Consider the following 20,121-nt stretch of genomic DNA (forward strand, 5'->3'; position numbering starts at 1 on the left):
CTTTCTGTCATTCCAAAAATTATTTTCTTTCTTTGAAGGATTACAGGTTGCAAGGTAAATTCGTTAATCCTATGCGCTAACAGAGGCTACAACTGTTTGTATGCTCCGTAGGGAGTGGAGGAAGTATAAAGGGATGTTTTCCTGTGATAGGTCCATGCCAGGGAAAATAATTGTAAATGGCTTTTAGGACAATATGGAAAGCGATATATTATCATCATGTCTACCATTAACGGTAGAGGAGATGGGTTTACTGTGACATCTTTTAAACTTCATTTTAGTAATAAAGTGCACGGTGTGTGTGTGTGTGTGTGTGTGTGTGTGTGTGTGTGTGTGTGTGTGTGTGTGCTCGCGTGCATGCGTGCGCGCTAGTATTGTATATTCATGAATTGTTGCAGATGTAAGAGGAACACGGATCACCATAATTACTATCAGGGAATATGCGATATGCGTCACATACGTTATCAAGGTATTATTTCGAAATTACCACTTCCAGATAAGCTAATCCGGTTAATATCTTATTACCATATTTTCTGGCCTTCTTATGAAAACAACGAAATGTACTAAGCTTTTACAGGCGCTTTACTGAGCTTTTAGAAGTTGAATCCTCTCTGACCCACAACAAATCATGCGCTCATATCGCATCACGTGATTTCTATTGTTTGGAAATCAGCACTTGAAAGTTGCAAAACACATTAGACCACCTAGTCCAGGAATATTTGGCAAAATGAATATTCATACATCTTAACTTCACTTAAGAACTTTCAAATCATCGTATACAAATCCATTGAGCTGAGTTGGACGTAGCTATATCAATCATGCTAATTAGAATGCCGGACAGTACATATTTATAAACTTCCAGAGATTCAGTTACAAACTGTTGGTCCACTTGTCCGCCGGGGTAGTTGAAGTAATACAGTTCAAAGTTCCTCGTGAGGCAAGTACCCCGGTAAGTACACCAAAACAATATTCTCCTGTATCGTCAATATACGCTTGTTTTATTTCTTGACTGGCAAGCGTTTGTTTAAATTAAGTTATTACCAACGTAACTAAGTCCAGTTCTTCCATGTTTCTCTTCCCTTTACGTATTCAGTAGTTTCATCACAGTAAATTGATTTTCCGCAACCATCACGGTAGCTCCCCCCCCCCCCCGCACCTTTTTTTTCAAAAGTTTACCGATTTCATTTTTCCCATCGGAAAAAGTACTAAACAAAGCGTAGAAAATGAAAAGAAAGACTGTTACTTTTCTATAGTGAACTAAGATAACACATTGGGAGGGGGAGGGTAGGAGGGTCTGCAATTCGACCTTCATGGAGAGCTTAAAAACACAGTTTGATATTTCGATATCTGTTACGTTTATGGTTTGCAAAACCACTCTCTAATATAATATATTCTGATTTGTATCTGTTGTGATTGTTGTTTTCAAATAACAATATCGTGACTAACACAGTGTTCCATAGTAGTCAGATCAGGTGTTACTGTTTCGTAGTAGTCTGATGGGGTGTTACAATTTCTTAGTAGTCTGATGAGGTGTTACAATTTCGCAGTAGTTTGACAGGGTGTTACAATTTCTTCTAGGTATAAACCATCAAAATGCTTCGTTCCTTAATCGTCGTTATGGTAATTGTTGGCTCAGCTGCGTCCCTACCAAATAAACCTTCCTCAGGGTGAGTAATTTGTCTTTGTTGTTACTTAGATAAGATCGTGTCACGATAACACCATGTGTTCATTTGAGTTTGAGATACGGTTTAGGCGGGTGGCAGGTGCTGTGTCAACAAAATATTCCATTAGGTAAAATACTAGTAACTTACTCGCAATGCTGTACACCGTAAACAATAACACATTTCCTGTGAATAAACGTATTTTGTAGCTGTATACACGACAGATAAAATCAAATTGATTTTGGGGGTCCGCACCCAAAAATCATCGCCCTCAACGGCAATCACGATTTCAACCTGTGCCACGCTCAACAAAGTAACATCAACAAAAACTTAGATACATGTAAGAAATCTGTCCAACTAGAGACAACCACAGGGGGTGCAACCAGATCTATACTAAACTTGAGCTACATCGCTTGAAGTTTGGTCTCGGGAGTTCACTTTTCATAGTATAGATCTGATTGCACTTTAAATATTATCCATTACATGGCAGTTTATCATCCATACTAATTGAACATTAGTTCCTTGTTGATGTTTCTGGTTAAATATGACTCCTAGCAAATATAGAACTCAATTGTGATTTCTGCTGTAGTAGGGATGCCAGTAAATTTATCGCATTAATTAACGGCGCCTGTATTTGTTCCTTGTTGGTACAATTTACATGTACTGTGTATAAGCGCCTAGTCTAAGAGTGCGTGTGTTTGCCTTTAGTATCTCAGTGAACTTCTTAATTTAAAAGTGTATTGATCCATAGACCCTACTATGATTGATCCCAGTTTAACGTTTCTTGACCTCAAGAGATTGTCATATGTTATTCTCATTTGTACATGTACTAGTATGTAATGTTTCACCAGACTTGGTTTGTTGGGTTTCGAATCGGCACGTTTCCCTGATATTGTTTCCACCTTCCTTATCTTAGATATGAACGACCACCGTTCTGCGATGCTGAGTGTCCAGAGTATGAAGTCGTCTGCAGCAGGGATGAATATGAAGTCAGGCGATATCCTAGTGGCAAATGGGTCTCAACTAGTGAGCAAGGCATTACACAGACGGCGGCGTCAGCACGGGCTTTCTGGAGATTGTTCACGTACATCCAAGGATCAAATGACCAAGGCAGGTTTCAATCATTATAATTCTTGAAGCGCTAACCAATAGATGCTCTGTTATTTTGTTGGTCTTCTTCTGTACTGATGGTAGAAGCACATCCGGTCTGTCTGTCTGTCTGTCTGTCTGTCTGTCTGTCTGTCTGTCTGTCTGTATGTCTGTCTGTATGTCTGTCTGTATGTCTGTCTGCGTGCGTGCATGTCTGTCTGTATCTGTCTGTATGTCTGTCTGTATGTATGTATGTAACATGTATGTATGTATGTATGTATGTGTGTGTGTGTGTGTGTGTGTGTGTGTGTGTGTGTGTGCGCGCGTGCGCGTGCATGCATACATGTATGTATGTATGTATGTGTGTATGGACTACGGTTACTATTTATTCGTATCTATTGGCGCTGAATTTGTAATTAATTTACTGTTATCTTATTATATTTTACATGAATTTTCATTTCACAGACAAGAAGCTACATCATTTTTCAAAGAAAATGTATACAATGATAATATACATGCAGAATTTAAAAAATACACTATTGTCATCTGATGTGGACAATGGATCTAATCTTGTCAATGGACCTTCGAATTATTTTTCATTTTAATTTTAAATAAATGTTGTTTTTATCCATTTGCCAGCTGACAATTCAGACGTATGCATACCTGTAGTAACCATAGAAAGTGGAGAACTCCACTGTCTATGTAATAACGTATTAACCTATTGTATGATTCAGTTTTGGTCTCAGACCACTATAAAGATTTTCTATAGTGGTCTGAGTTTTGGTGTAGTCTGGATGCCAACTGTGGAACTAAACCACAGTCTGTGAATGGACGGTTAATGGTAACGACACTGTCTAGGAACTAGACTGGTTTTGGTGAGACTTCAGAAATTATCATTTTCACCTAACTTGTTCGCTATGATGAGGATTGTTTGTCTGTTTGTTTTAATTTTTATAGATGCTAAGATTCCGATGACTGCTCCTGTGTTAGTAGAAGTCAGTAAGAAACAGTCGAGTTGGGTCATCAAAGATTATGTCGTGTCCTTCTATCTACCCAAGGCATTCTGGGAATTTGTACCAAAACCACTAGACCCTAAAGTAAGTCAACCTTTATGATATGTTGGTTGTGAACTTCGTGATAAGAGTAGTTAACAAAAACAGGCAAAGTTCGATGTTAGTAGAAGGGTTGTAGGTTGTTCACATTTCAGAAAGTGTACTCGAAATATTACGAGGCTCTCACTTCCGCTTTTCCTATTCATGAGGACATTCTTAATTTCTGCTACACTCAGCTATACTTTCTGTCACTTCGTACTTTGACATTGAAGGTGATCATGAATATTAGAAAATAGGAAGAAAGAAGACGAAATGTCTGTGATAAAATTAATAGTATAGTGTGTTTCATTGTTGAATGCACTCGGACACTATTAGATAGTTGTTCTCCTAAGGAAAATATCACACGAATCCTGCTACTAAAATGTATAAATATACCCACTATAGAGGGTTATTAGATTGTTGTTCTCCTAAGGAAAATATCACACGAATCCTGCTACTACAAATGCATCAATATACCCACTATAGAGGGTTATTAGATTGTTGTTCTCCTAAGGAAAATATCACACGAATCCTGCTACTACAAATGTATCAATATACCCACTATACTAGAAGATGTGTTCTATCCATAAAAGTAGGGGAAATGTATTCAAGTAAAAACGTTGTTAGATGTAGCGGCTAAGAGTGTGTAGACAAGGAAAACAACAATCTAAGAAAAATTACGTGCCCCTATGGTTGGATGATCACTCCAGAATCATGTCATCATAAACACAGAAGTTAGTAGTCCCGGCTTCCATTTTCTTAGCCTATACCCTTGCATCAAAGTGAATATTGAATTCCATCTCTAAACTATGAGTGAAACGACTCTTGTCAAGATCACCCAATAGTAAAAGATACTATGAACGCTGCTATACCGGCATTAACTTATTTTGAATGCTATTAACGTTTATTGTGACCGTAGAAGCAAGGTAGAAAAATCAGCACATACAAACTGGACTTTAGTAAGATGTTACTTATTTGATGTCATTTTAGCCATCACTTCTATTTATGTAACTAACAATACAATACCCCAAGGGGTTCTAAGACGTTGACCTCATTGTAAACGGAAAGAGCGGAAAATGTACATGAGTGATAAGTAAAATCGATATCATGGGAAGAGAGCGTTTCCTGTATACAATGAATATACACTGTACTAATGAAATATTACACCATTTTGCTGAAAATTACAAGACCCCTGCAATGTCATTAGTAGATTAAAATATCACATACTTCGTGTTATTTTAGTACTGGTAGTCAATAACTTCATTTTTTCAATCTAGGACTACAAATACGTGTTTGCTGTTTGAGTTAAAAAAAAAAAAAAAAAAAAAACCTTATATAGCTCTTGCCATCCATCCATCCATCCATCCATCCATCCATCCATCCACTGTCCGTCCGCCCGTCCGTCCATCCATCCACTATCCATCCATCCACGCATCCACCGTCCTTCCGTCCGTCCGTCCGTCCGTCCATCCATCCATCCATCCATCCACTCAATCACTCACTCACTCACTCACTCACTCACTCACTCACCAACAAACCCATACACCCATCCAATCAATAAATCAGTTTATCCATCCACCAGCCAACCAATCCACCAATCCCTCATCCATCCAGTCATATTTCCAGTGTTAATTATGTCCACCAATCACCTCTTCCCTCCGCACATATAAAGGAAATTCATTGGAAGTGATGGATTGTTGTCATACCAACACAACAATGAATGAATGAATGGACATTCATCAGCACACATTGAAGGGAATTAGTTTGATGATGTAAAAAAATTCATGTGACAAATAACACATTTCACTAGGTCATTCAACCACGTGAGGGCGCGCGGGCGTGATACGTACCTGTTCACATGTATATATGGTGATCTAGTCACTGTGGGGGGTTTTAGGACCCTAAGTAAGGTAGTTTCTAGAAATGTGAAAATATTATGACATATAATGAAGCTTAAGTAATCCATCGTCGTAAACCACGGTCTCTTTTACGGCACCGTCTAAGATGCATCGCCAATATGTTATTTCGAAGAGAAGAAATAACAGCTCTGGTTTGCGAGAATGAATTAATCCAACATCTTGCGCTTCTGAATCAAAGCGATTCATATTTGATACGATATACGTACAATTTAATCCGACCAAGCTGCTGATAAAACATTACATATTATTTCTCACCATCACAGATGGCGGACAATTACCAAATTAACAGCTCGAACAATACCCGTTGCTAATTTGTTTCTTACTTGTCTATAACTAACAAGTACTTTCACACCCTAATTTGCATGTATTGAAGCTAACCTTTTCCACAGCCTTTTCACACATCCAGTTCGCTCAACACTTCCAGCAAATTTGAATCATTGTCAGATTCATATATCTTTTCCCAATCAAGAGTGGAAGATGATAACTTGTGAGTGAATTACATACAATGTATAAATGTTGGTATACAAAACAAAGCGAGTGTCTTTCTCGATGAGATATCACATGATATTGGTGATTGATAGTTTTTACTACATTACTATTGTACAGGTTTTCATTGAGGAGACGAAAGAACATACAGTCTTTGTACGTAGTTTTGGAGGACTGGCAAGTGATCCCTTCCCAGGACAACAAGCTGCCAAACTACAATCACTATTGGATAAGAACAGCGAACCATACAACACTGGCTTCTACTATAGTGCAGGCTATGATAAGTATGTTAAACTGTACTGTGTTATAAGTAGTAATCTATATGCATTCACTTTAGTTTATAAAGTGGTAGTAAACTAGGTTCAATGTCAGACCACTTCTTTTAGTGGTCTGAGGTTCGTAAGTTGAATTATGTCTGCTGTAGTACCATTGACGTAGAATGTGCCTCGAAAATAATGTTTTTTAAAGTTTGCTGTTACTTTGTTCAAGACAACGACAACCTATTCACAGTCAGTTAAAAACAATTTTAAAAATCTGGAATCAAATTTTGAAATAGAGGTCAAAATGATATCAAAATGAAATCATTCTAAAAACCAATATGGCCGCCGAACACTGTATTATACTATTAACTCTATTGAAAAATAAAAGATTGTCGAATTCCTAAAAAAACAAGGCGGTAAACCCCAAATATTGTTTATTATATCAAAAGGATCAAGGAGCAAGCTTTCACTGACGATTTGGCGAAGTTCGAAGAGATTTGAAGAACTTTGCAATTTGGGCGCAGTCTACCTTAACTTTGATTTAATAACTGGAGCAGTCCATGTACATACGCTTTATGTTCTAAACTGTTCGCATATGTATACAGAAACACTGAATTTCCCTTGAGTACACCTTTGTCGACATTGTACCTCCCACAGACCCAGTAAAGCGATAAATCGTCACAACGAAGTATGGTTGGTACTACGAAACGACGAAGCCGATACATATACATGTCAGTCGGTCGTAGAACCAGAAATAACACCGGCGGTTGCTGAAAAGCTCGAGATTGAAGTTGACGTCGGCTTGTCGTCCAAGTCTGAAATGGGCCAATGTGAAAGTAGGCATCTTATTCTTAGCATTTTCCATGTACGTACCTGGAAGGGGGGGGGGGAGTGGTGCCACCTGGGACAGAACTTTCTCGTTAGTCTGAAGAGCACATAAATATCACGATGAAACGGCTTATATCTCGCTTGCCATTTTTTTCTCACTAAGGGATGGCATAGGACTGCAGGTTTATCTGTTTCTCACATTCTACATCCATGTATATAATGGGAGATGATAGGATATGATAATACCAATACTTAATGATACGGTACAGTCCGTTCTTTGTATTGTCTCTCTATCGGGTGACACGCTCTTCAAGTTTATCCAAAAACATTGTCATCGGCCATCTTTTTTTTATCAGAACGTACGGATGCAGGGAATTCTGATTTCCGAGAGAGATAGGACGCTAATCGGATTACATTGTATACATGTATATGACACCAACATACAGACCTTTATCGTGACCTTTTTGTGAATGTTAACATAGAAAGTTTGTTGAACCTTTCATTCTGAACTTAAAATATTCAGCTTGAAGTTCGAATGCCAAAAACAAATTTAAAAACAAACAAACAAACAAACAAACAAACACCAAGAACCATAGTTCGGCTCCATTTATTTTCATCTCAAATATATATTTATTTTTACACCTTTTTGTGTTCTTCTCAAAGAGGCTGAATGTCCTGACTATCTTTCGTTGACCACCTATTCCCACGGTATTGAAAAACGACGTTACTTTGACGGAGTGTACGTAACGAAAGAAATCCAATCATGTTGGTATGACATAGCATCAATGGAGGGATTCTGGGCTTTGTTTAGATATATTAATGGTAAGTGCGTGTCTTGAACATTTTTTTTACATTACATGTAAAGAGCACAAATATTCTCGCAAACCAGAGCTGATATTTCTTCTGCGACACTGCGAAATATCAATATCCTCTTGATGGTGTGTCTTGAACGGTGCTGCACGGTAAAAGAGTATGTGGTTTACGATGATGGGAATTTGGTGAGAAGAGCGCCATCAACGGCTGACGTTTCAGTATAGTAAAGAACTTGCAGGAATTTGTATATGCTATGCAAAGTTATCATTATGACATATTTTTTAGGTGTCCAATAAATACTCGGAAAATACCAGTTTCTGTTTCTAGAACACCTTGAATTGATGAGCATAGGATAGTCAACTGAATTGAGATTCACGCCATATGAAGCTGTCCGTTCTCAATACTGTTCTCGTGTTATCTCCATTGCATGGCCTACGATGTTTTCTTTTTCGCTATTTCTAGGTGAGAACGATCGTAAGGAAAAGATTTCAATGACAGCACCAGTAATAATGAGTATAGACACGGCACCATCTGACTCAACTTTCTGCAAAGTGTCGTACAAAATGTCATTTTATATCCCTAAGAGATTACATGTCAATCCACCAAGACCTACCGAGGTAAGTTACATCACTAGACAGGACTTTCATCGCATTCCTTAGCAACTGTATATGTACACTGTAGAATGTAAATATATATTTTAATCTACTTTATTAGTGATAAAAGTTTTGGAAAATAGTTTTAACGCGACTACGTAGTTTTCGTTTGAATCTCTCAGCGTAGTTGAGATACGATAAGAGTGGAAGTATTACATATACCACCTTCACCAAAAATATTCCACAACAGAGTTTCTTTAATTCCATTACCAACATTGCAACACCTGAATTAATTCATTGGTCATTGGTGTACTTAGGTAGTCTTGCTGCTAGACGTTCGGGCCTTCTTTCCGATACCATAAGCGAACGAAGTTCACAGTGAGAGCTTTGTCCGAATGTTCGGTCGTGTGTCGTATTGTATCGGAAGAACATCCGAGGTCTAGCAGATAGACTAGTATTTAGGAAGCCTTCACATAGTTAGTCTCATTTAGGTTGGTGGCAACTGAATCATTAACGTATTGCCATAGAGGGCGATTTGATACGTGGGCTTTAGATTGAAAGATGGCTTTGTCAACGAAGCCAGAATTTCTCATATCAAACATATTCTCATTTTACTGGCATAAAAGGATAACTATTTTGATTTGACACAAAGTTGCAGAAAAGCCACCTATGTTTTACTGTGTATTGCTAATAGTACCAACGTGAAAACGTTTATTTCTGTATAGGACGGTGTCAGCATCAAGCGTGTTAGAAATCTGAGAGTGTACGTCAAGACATTTGGTGGTTGGACTACTAACGCTGAGGTCAAGAGGATGCGTCAAGGATTCACGAATGAATTAGAGTCCCTTGGTTTATGCTACTATGAGAAACACTACTGGACAGCTGTTTATGATGCTCCAACTAAACTGTTCGGCAGAAGGAATGAGATTTGGGTGGCAGATTGTGAGAACACTGGCGAATCGATTGCAACAATCGGAGTTACAGAGGAACAGGATATGGAAGAGGTTGATACAGAAGACACCAAGTTAGATGAGACATTGCCAACTGCAACTTTTGAAGTTGATGATGAAGATGATGTACCAAAACCCTCCCCTGGGTACGTACACACATGCCCCATTACATACATACATACATATACATACATGCAGACATATACATACATACATACATACATATACATACATACATACATACATACCTACATACATACATACATACATACATACATACATATACATACATACATACATACATACATACATACATACATACATACATACACACACGCACATGTGCGCGCGCATGCATGCACGCACACCTACCTACCTACCTACCTACATACATATATACATAACATACATACATAACATGTATCATCTGGAAACAGCATATAAATAAATATTAAAAATTAATGTTCACTATATTCTGTTCTGCACAGGTCGTTCTCCGTTTGTATCGATAGAGATATTGAATGTCCAGACTTTGAATTTCTTGAACGACAAGAGAACGATATTGTCCAAGAGAGAAAATACCAACCTTCAAATTGGATAAGTAAAACTGTACAGGCATGTGATATCAGTGAAGCACAGGCAACTGCTTCTCGCTCGCTTGTTGACTATATGAAAGGTAGGTACACAGAATTTCAACACAATATCATAACAAATGTGTGTGTGTGTGTGTGTGTGTGTGTGTGTGTGTGTGTGTGTGTGTGTTGTGTTGTGTTGTGTTGTGTTGTGTTGTGATATAGAATAAACTCTTACGACATTTAATCCAGGGTGTATTTTCATTTTTTATGCTGTTTCTTCATGAAAATACATTTAGTAAGACTAATTACTAAAGTATGTTTGCCTATCATTATAACCAATTCTAACACAGATAACAATGCTGTACAAAGTATACACTGTGTATTCCAGTGTATCTTATTCATGAACTCATGTGAGTGTATGTGATAGAGAGATGTCATAAACATTACTGAGGTGAGAAAGGAACCCTGATCATCAAAGTATTAACCGCCAATAATGCCAGCCTGGTTGTAATTTTAGTTTCTGTACCACATACCACTACAGTATGGGCCACAATTTAAGAGCATATTCACATTTGTAGTATTTCTAGTGCCTCAGAACTTGAATAGCAGAGAGTCAACAATTACCTTGTATTTTGTTGACTTTCAAGGCATGAACAGTTTGGAAGCTGATATTGCTATGACTGCCCCAATACTGACAACTGTAGATACTACAACTATGGATGAAAATAAATGCAATGCCACCTACACCGTGTCACTTTATATATCACAACAATATCAAGAGAATCCACCACAACCTGATGATGAAGACTTGTTCATTTCTGTTGTTGACTCACGTGTATATGTTAAGGTATCTAGTTCATCAATAATATATATGTTTATACGTCTATATCTAATAGCTTTCTTGTCGCACGTGTGTTTATGTCACGTAATAATACTCTGCTCTTAGAAATTTGCCATGAGGAAGGCATGTTTGTTGGTCCTGAGTGAGTGAGTGAGTGAGTGAGTGAGTGAGTGAGTGGGTGAGTGAGTGAGTGAGTGAGTGAGTGAGTGAGAGTGAGTGAGTGAGTGAGCCAGTTAAAATTAGTGCATGTAGGTAAGTCTACTGCTCTTATATCTTTGCTACTACAAGACTTGTTAATTACAGGACAGTGTTGCATTATGGTTAAAACTTGGGAGAGACAAAACACTGTCTACTAGAACTGTGTAAAGAAAGTTGGTCCTATGAAATCCTTATTGTTGCACAGACAAGTTGCACTCACGCAAGAACCTAAGACTGCAGTGATTCATGGGTCACGGTTAATGCATTTACGATCTGTTTGTTTTGTCCACTAGAGTTTCGATTCTTGGCCGACGCTTAGTAAAACACAGGAATTGGTCCAAGACATAGAAAACACTCTCATCGACGATGATACATGCCAGTTAGTGAATTCAGATGTGTACTATGTTGCAGGTAGGGAGACATTTCATGAAAGGAATTAGGGATCATGGAAATGTAGGCGCTACAGCAAGAGCCCCCCCCCCCCCCCACACACACACACATACCTGTGTGCACATTATCTCCATCAGTTTTGATAAATCAACTCGTCCTTTATACGTTGTTCATCTTTCAAAACAGTTCTGTCATCTCTTTTAATTAAGTCTTTGATACATATTGCCATGATTCAGAAAATGAAACACTGCCTATGATACTAGACTGTTTCAGCTATTTGGGCCAATGGCTATGTATTTCAAACAAATTGCTTCTTTGTTGGAATTGCCGAATTTTTTTCAGTTTGTCTATGTTTGATTACCGTCAGGTTACGACAGACCACTGAGCACAAGCAATCCACACTCAGAAGTCTGGGTACCAATGCGGTTCTGTTTTGAAGACGATGTCTCAAATGCTCAAAGAAAGGTAATATTGGTACATTTCTCTCTTGTTTATAATGCATGTAAATCACCTGCATACATTTGAAGTATACCCATAAATTGAAAACCGACTTTGGCTGAGAGGGCATGTAAGAAGTAGATCATTCCATCTACCTTATTGTATTGAGGGGGGAGCTAAGGCTTATAGTTAGCTATGCTTATGAAAACAAACAAAAACAAAGAAATAAATGAATGAATAAACAAGCAAACAAACAAACAAACAAACAAAAACAACAACATATTAATACTGACAAACATGAATGACATCTGAGTAACTACAAATCAATATCAACAATGTTTCTATGCAACAAGAATTACAATATATTTTCCTACATGTGAAATGGTCACTATGGACATCATACTTCTTAGAGTAACCATTTCGCATAGAGGAAAACATATTGTAATTAATCTTGTTGCATAGAAATATTGCTTATAATGATTTGTAATTACTCTGTCGAGCAAGTTTATCAGAATTTATATGTTGTTGTTGTTTTTACATTTTTAAAATTTATTTATTAAATAATGTTTTGCTTTGTGTGTTTTTTTAAACATAACTAACTAATAAGCCTGAACCCCCTGTGATTGTGTATGCAATTTCCAGTGCACATGTTTGTAATATATAAGCCTCTAACACACAAAGATCACATACTAGGCATTCCTATGATCTTCATTCTCTATATAAACACTTACTTTTTAAACATGGTCTCTAACCCAGCACTTTTGATGTTAGCATTTTAGGCAGCTGGTTTTGCAGCCAGGTTGTAGCATGAAACCCATGGTCGTATGGATAGTGCTAGCTCAATCCATATGCAACTTGAATACTGCTATAAATAGTTGCTGATAAGAGATAGATCAAAACATAATTATGAAATAAACCTGTCATTATTGTAGATATTAAATGGTATAAATGCATGTAGACTGACAGATCTGCCACTATGGCCGCGGTCTAATCTTCCTTTCCCCAAAATGATAACCCTGGACTGATGACGTCATTGCAGTCTAAAATGGAAGGTGCTTTCTTTTATTCTTTTCAGTTGTATAAATTAAAGAAAGAAAGACTTTTTGCTGACCCAAACTTTGACGGATTAGAGTACAAACACCCTCTATGTACTGATGGAGATGCTGAATGTGTTAACTATGATATCGACAGTATACATTTACACTACGAACGAAGAACATACAAGCGAGGTAAGATACTTTGAATATCATGTGAGTAATGCGGACAGTCATAAATACTTACTGTCCGAAGTCTCATAGTTCAATTTACACTTTTGCCATAAAATCTTGAGGCTCTTGCGACAACAGTAACACGTCTTCATTTCTTTTGCCCAACTGAAAATCATTGCCCTGGCTTGCGAGAGTGACCATTCCCCCTTCCCCCACTACAAAAAAGAAAAGAAAAAGGAAAATATAAGAAAACATGCACACTTAAAAACAACAACAATAATTAAATAATATTATTTAAATGATATTATTATTAACCACCCTAAATGAGTTCAGAAAAGGGGGTCATTTTATGCACATCCGTTGCCATAGTAATGAAAATCACCATATTATGCTTATTACTTTTCCAAATTTTGACATAAAACATGGAAAAAATAAAATTTCGAAAAGAATTTCCTTGCTTTTGACATGTATGAATTGGTGCTATCCAATGTAACAAAAGGTGACTGTGTAAAACAGGATAGCTGTTTCCAGTTACAGGACGCTTAAAAATGTTATGGTAAATATTTTCTGCTGACAAAATAACATTATGAATTGAATAATAATCATGTTTATTTGCATACTGCCCACCCAACGTGGTGGTTTGTTATACTGCGTTCTAACTTCAAAAAAAGTTATCATTTTATGAAAATCAGTTGCCACAGAATCAAAATCGCCGCATTGTGGATTTTTTTGCAAAATTAGACATATTAACATGTGCAAAAAATGAAATTTAGGAAAATAATTCCTTGCTTCTAGCATGTATAAGTTAGGCATGTCCATTGTAACACAAATTGCCTGAAACAGGATAGCTGTTTCCTTGGAAACAGAGTAGGCTTGAAAATGTTTTTGCTGAAATATATTCCTGTGACATGTTTTGAACAAAATATTTTGCCTGAAAACCACCGCATGTAAGGTAACATTACTTGTTATATTGATTTTAAAGAAATAGGCATAACATGATTCGGTAAAGCTCGCAAGACGAATTCAAATGTACGTGTAGTCGCGTCGATAGTCCTGCTTGCATACATACATTAAAGCACTCTAACCCTTGACCAAGTAAGCGAAAATGTAAATGTACAAACCTCATACCTTCTTTCCAAGGACTTTGTTAAACTTAGTGGTTCGGATGCACAGTATAGATGCATAGCGACGTACATCATACACCATGGTCCATGGGATGTATCACAACTTCCAAGCTTACAATGACCACACGCGTACACCTCAATCCTCAAACTGTCCCAATTTTCGTGTAGACAACGTTTGATCGTGCAAATTTTACGGCCATCAGCTTGAATTCACTACAGACACATTTGTAGTTGATTCTGAACCAACTTTGAGCCAAATTTTCTTTTCAATAGAGAATCTATCATCCATGGGCACGTCCTTAGTATATGGACGTGTCAAACATGGATGGCGGCCGTACTAAACTTTTTTTCTATGAAGCTAGGGAGTTAGGAGTTAGTAGCAAAAGCGTATGCGCATGTACCATACATAATTATATACTTTCCTCTACATTCTTCATTACATCTTTCAATTCTCAAATAAAGACGTGCTCTCTCCAACGCCTATTGCTATACTTACCAAATGTTATCGACAACAGACTATACCCCCAACCACTCCTTCAATTTCAAATTGAATAATTTTATAAAAAAAAGAACTGAAATGGTGAAGAAAAAAGTGAGCACATATTTATGAGCTTTGTGTATCTAACACGGGATGTCAAGCAATTTTAGACAAAGTAAACAACATTAAGTTCCTAATTGTCACTGCTGTTTAAAAAAAGTAAAATAGACAGTCCAGTATACAAGTGATATAATGGGTTGATATATATATATATGTGCATGTTTCACTGAGAAAACTATGTCCAACTCACAGAATAGATTAATCGAACAGTCTGCATATCTGAATAAAGTAGATTATGATTTTACTGTATTGTCTTGTCGAAGAACACAAAATGTTTCACTACACATCAAATTCAAACACTAATTAAGAAGAAAACCTACAAAAATGTTTAAAACACTATAAATTGACGTGTACCATTGTTTTCTTGCCGGGACGCATTTTCAGTTTAGAAAATATTTTGGTTTCATTATTTTCAGCCGAGGATTTTAACATTTATTGTCATACATTTGCCAGATTCATTTTAACTGTGTGATGTTTATTATGTAATATTAAGCCCCTTCACTTGTACTACTAATACTACTACTAAAAATAAACACAAACACACAAACAAACAAACAAACAAACAAACACACACACACAAACAAACAAACACAAACAAACACAAACACAAACACAAACACAAACACAAACACAAACACAAACACAAACACAAACACAAACACAAACTCAAACAACACCACCAACAACATCAAATGTTTGTTCTTATACGTCTCCTAATTTGTTCGTCAGTGCTGGTTGAATAGTACTTAAAACAAATACAAACAGTATAGTTTGAGGCAAAAAAGATGCAATCTACACTAAAGTGTACTTGACTTTCCTACAGACGTACATTGGTACATGAGTACCAAAAAATTAAAGTTATATACCCTTGTTTTGATATCGGATCATTTTTATATCCCCCTGAACAGGGGATCGTGAGTGTTATGTTCATCCTAGAGGAGCAGACTATCGTGGTGAAGTATCCGTAACTTTATCAGGAATACCTTGTCAAAAATGGTCAGAGCAGGAACCTCACGAGCACGGACGTGACCCGGAAAGTTTTCCATACGGAGGAATAGGTGACCACAACTATTGTCGTAACCCGGATGGTGAGCCAGTACCCTGGTGTTACACCATAGACCCAGAGACACGATGGAATTACTGCAATGTCAGTCAACCTGGTGAACACTGTGGTAAGCTGTATACTCTCTATTTGCATCGTATTATTAATTATTCCATAGACCCTCCCTCAAGGGTGGAGAGTCTATGATTATTCCGATAACATGTACGTTATTGTAACAATTTCATTTCATGCGTGGTAGATGGCGCTGTTCATAAATAAATCTGTTGTGATATCGAAGTGAAGTTCAACCTCTACCTGTTCCTATTTCTATGGTCATTTTAGTACTGAGTTGTAGTTCATAATATACTAAGCAAATACTTATTAACGCAAATGTAATTGTTTTTTATTTTGATCATTCAAGGCATAAAATTGGCATGTATTGACACTGAAGCCTGTAACTACCAAGGTGCCACGAGACAGGTGTATTACCCCCTTCATCACTACTTGACAGCCAAAGGAAACCAGCAGAACGTGGATATTGAAATGGTCTTACCAGTTATTCGACAGGTTGGTCCTTGTACACGTACTTGCATTTCGTTTTTAGGTAACACCCAAAGAGGAAACATACAGATGTGCATATTGCTGCCACATAAAATGTAACATCATTCTTTTAAATACTTTATACGAGGAACAGGCCCTCTTACTAGGTTTACAATTTCTCTTTGTCCCTTTTCAGATAAAGTATTCTGAGCTGAGCAAACCGTCATGTGATAAAATGTACAAGACGTGTTTCTACTTACCGGAAGAATTTCAAACAAATCCACCTCAACCTGTTGACCCTCGAGTAAGTTCTGATGTTAAAATCTTATTTATAATTCTTTACTAATTTATATCTCACTGGTACTTCATTTCGCCATAATGTGGATTATATACACTGGTCACGACAACCCGTGTCTACGTCACTGGGTCTGCTGTGCTGGAAATGTGGCTCAAAACGTTCCCAAAAACGCCATTATTTTTCCTCATTTTTCCTAAGTTATGCTTGGGGAGGTATAAGTACCCGATCCCCCATTTACATTCGGAAAAATACTCGTGAAAAATACTTGTGACCTAAAGGTTTGTCACTACTTGTCTAGTGACTCTTTGTGACAACATCCCTTCGGTCACTCGTGTTTTCCTTAGCTGAATGATGGAAAATATTGGGAAATAATTTCTAATTAACCATCAGTAGATTTATTACGATTGAAACAGAATAGATTACGAGCCATCCTGGGAACCAGGAATCAAATAAACTGCAGAACACTACAACCAGCCAATAAAAAGAAAGTTGCCATTTTCCAGCTGTATAATTGGGGACCTGGTAGGATGGAGGTCGCAATGTGAATGCTTTAATCCTCAGCGCGTATAAATGCTGCAATGGATTGTATGCTCAATGGAGTTGAGAGTATGAACGACCGTTGTGCCGCTATAGGTCCATGCCAGGGTAATAATTGTAAAGGGCTTTGAGCACAGAGTGGGAAAGATATATATATATATATATATATATATATATATATATATATATATATATATATATATATATATATATATATATATATATATATATATATATATATATATATATATATATATATATATATATATATAAACACATCTCTAAATACAGTCGGGGGCTGGTACACTCTTTACTCTCTCTATGAGACAGTATTTTGAAGTCATGCGTGCGTAAGATAAGAAGACATGAGGAGGTTGAAAACTAGGATTTCCCAAGCATTATGGTGTAGTGTAATATATTTCAGCCTCTATGGGCGCTCAGGACTAAAGCATTCACATTGCAACCTCCATCCTACCAGGTCCCAAATTATGCAATGTATTACGCAACATTGTGTAGTTTTGGACAATCAAATCTTGCCCAAGGCCAATCAAAAACAAACGGCAGTGGCGAGGCTCGAACAGGCAATGTGTATGTGTGTGTGTGTGTGTGTGTGTGTGTGTGTGTGTGTGTGTGTGTGTGTGTGTCACTTCGTTGCATGGTGGAATTTTCCTACAGTGACGTTTAAACATGAGTCACCCAGAAGAGGAAGAGTAAACAATAGGTTGCTTTGTTAAAAAAAAATCACATCCCAGTTAATTAAATTACAGATTGTTCCCTTAGAAGAGACTCCTCAATACAGTAGAGATATGCGTGAAGACATAATAGCCCTACTGCAAACTAACTATACAACCTAATTTTGACTATTGAATGCTACACCCACAGGTAACTATCGAAGAAATGCCACCTACATCCTTCTACGTCACTGCTTTTGGTGGACACGTATCCGATGATGTACTGAAACGCGAGATCTCTAATGTCCAGGCACACATTGAGGATGATGACCTATATTTCACCTACTCGGTAAGTACAATTACTGGAATGTCACCTGTACTGTAAAGATACAATATCTTATACGTCACCTGTCACCAATCTCACATTCTGATTGGTCGAGAGCCCTGCAGATACGCTGCGTATGTTTTGCTTGTTGCTCATATAAAATCTCATGACTGTGGGGTCTGTATACATTTATCAATATCACGATATTACAATCAGTTAGTTACACTTTAGTTATGATCATGTGTTTTTAGGTAAACCTTGTGGTCATGCGTTTCATACTGTTGAAAGCAGGTGGAATTTGCAGACGAGATCAACAGAAATATTTTTATATATTGCATTTTGGTTGCTGGTGCAAAATATCGTATATTGATTGATTGATTGATTGATTGATTGATTGATTGATTGATTGATTGATTGATTGATTGATTGATTGATTGATCGATTGATCGATCGATCGATCGGTCGGTCGATCGATCGATCGATCGATCGATCGATCGATCGATCGATCGATTGATTGATTGATTGATTGATCGAACGATCCATCGATTGGTAGGTGGGTTGGTCATGGTTGGTTGATATCAGTAATAAAAACGTTGTTTGTCGTTTTAGGACGTGGTATTCACTGCTGAGTTTTTCACGCCTATGAGAGAAGAAGACAGATACAGTGAAATATGGCTCCCAATTCCTCGAGATTAGATCATTTTCTTCAAGTTGGAAAGTCGTTACCCCCAACCACCATCTACATTCATCGCAAGTTGTGAGAGTGTCAAACTGTCCTATCTTCTTGAATGTACGAGAGCGGCCTGGATGTTTTTGTATTGACGAACTGTTGCAAGTGCATGCTTATAAACTTCGACTAAACATTATATTAGTGATATAGTATGATAGCCCGAGGTATACAAAATGTCTACCGCGAATTTTTGCTGATATTAAAGAAGTTAAAAGACTATAACGTGTTTGTGCCATTATTAGTTCCCCATAAGACCAGGAGCATGAAGTTCGATGTAATGCCTATGCTTTATAACGTTACTTCTGATTCATTATTTTTTGTAGTACCCCTATGATCAGGCACCACTGGTATACATGATTTGCGTGACGAATTGGAAGACACAAATATCAATGACACAGTTTTTGGCTTGTTTTTATCTCGTACAATTATCACAGACTATGAAAGCATGTTTTACATGTACTGAATCTATAGTTATCAAGGTAATTAGATGGTATTCCCCAATATTTTTCTTTGTTCAGCCTAGGAAAATACAAATGACCTAAGGGGTCTTTGTCACTAAGTAGTAAACGCTTTGGGGTGTTTACAAACAAGAATTTGATACTAAAATAAAAAGTGTCGTTTTTTATGTATATCCCAAGGTATATCTTGGTTTGACCGGTCAAATAGCACCAATTTGCTACTATTTCTGCTTGTTTTTCCCCGTTGTTTGTGGCCCCCATCCACTATCAAGTCACCGCTGAGGGCGTCCTGGCATAAAAAGACGCGACAACTAAAAGCCGGCCGCAGTTCAGACTTACATTTCTTGATCTTTCATCCAGATTGTGCGCCATTTACAATACAATACAATACAATACAATATAATACAATACAATACAGTACAGTACAGTACAGTACGACGCAGTGCAATACGATACAATAC

At 37.3% G+C, this 20,121-nt stretch overlaps 1 protein-coding gene across 1 annotated transcript; it reads left to right on the forward strand.

Annotated features, from left to right (window-relative positions):
- Positions 1-856: 856 nt before the first annotated feature.
- LOC144440904 (uncharacterized) lies at positions 857-19,413 on the forward strand. The gene is made up of 19 exons (XM_078130356.1): positions 857-946; positions 1,576-1,664; positions 2,575-2,768; positions 3,705-3,844; positions 6,364-6,527; positions 7,161-7,339; positions 7,995-8,153; positions 8,607-8,761; positions 9,463-9,833; positions 10,176-10,363; positions 10,910-11,109; positions 11,595-11,712; positions 12,059-12,156; positions 13,205-13,358; positions 15,968-16,231; positions 16,523-16,668; positions 16,838-16,945; positions 18,359-18,496; positions 19,082-19,413. The coding sequence occupies exons 2-19, from the start codon at positions 1,591-1,593 to the stop codon at positions 19,166-19,168; spliced, it is 2,937 nt and encodes a 978-aa protein (XP_077986482.1). The 5' UTR covers positions 857-946; positions 1,576-1,590; the 3' UTR covers positions 19,169-19,413.
- Positions 19,414-20,121: the final 708 nt, after the last annotated feature.

The sequence above is a fragment of the Glandiceps talaboti genome, chromosome 10 (assembly GCF_964340395.1).
Source record: "Glandiceps talaboti chromosome 10, keGlaTala1.1, whole genome shotgun sequence".
Lineage (NCBI taxonomy): Eukaryota > Metazoa > Hemichordata > Enteropneusta > Spengelidae > Glandiceps > Glandiceps talaboti.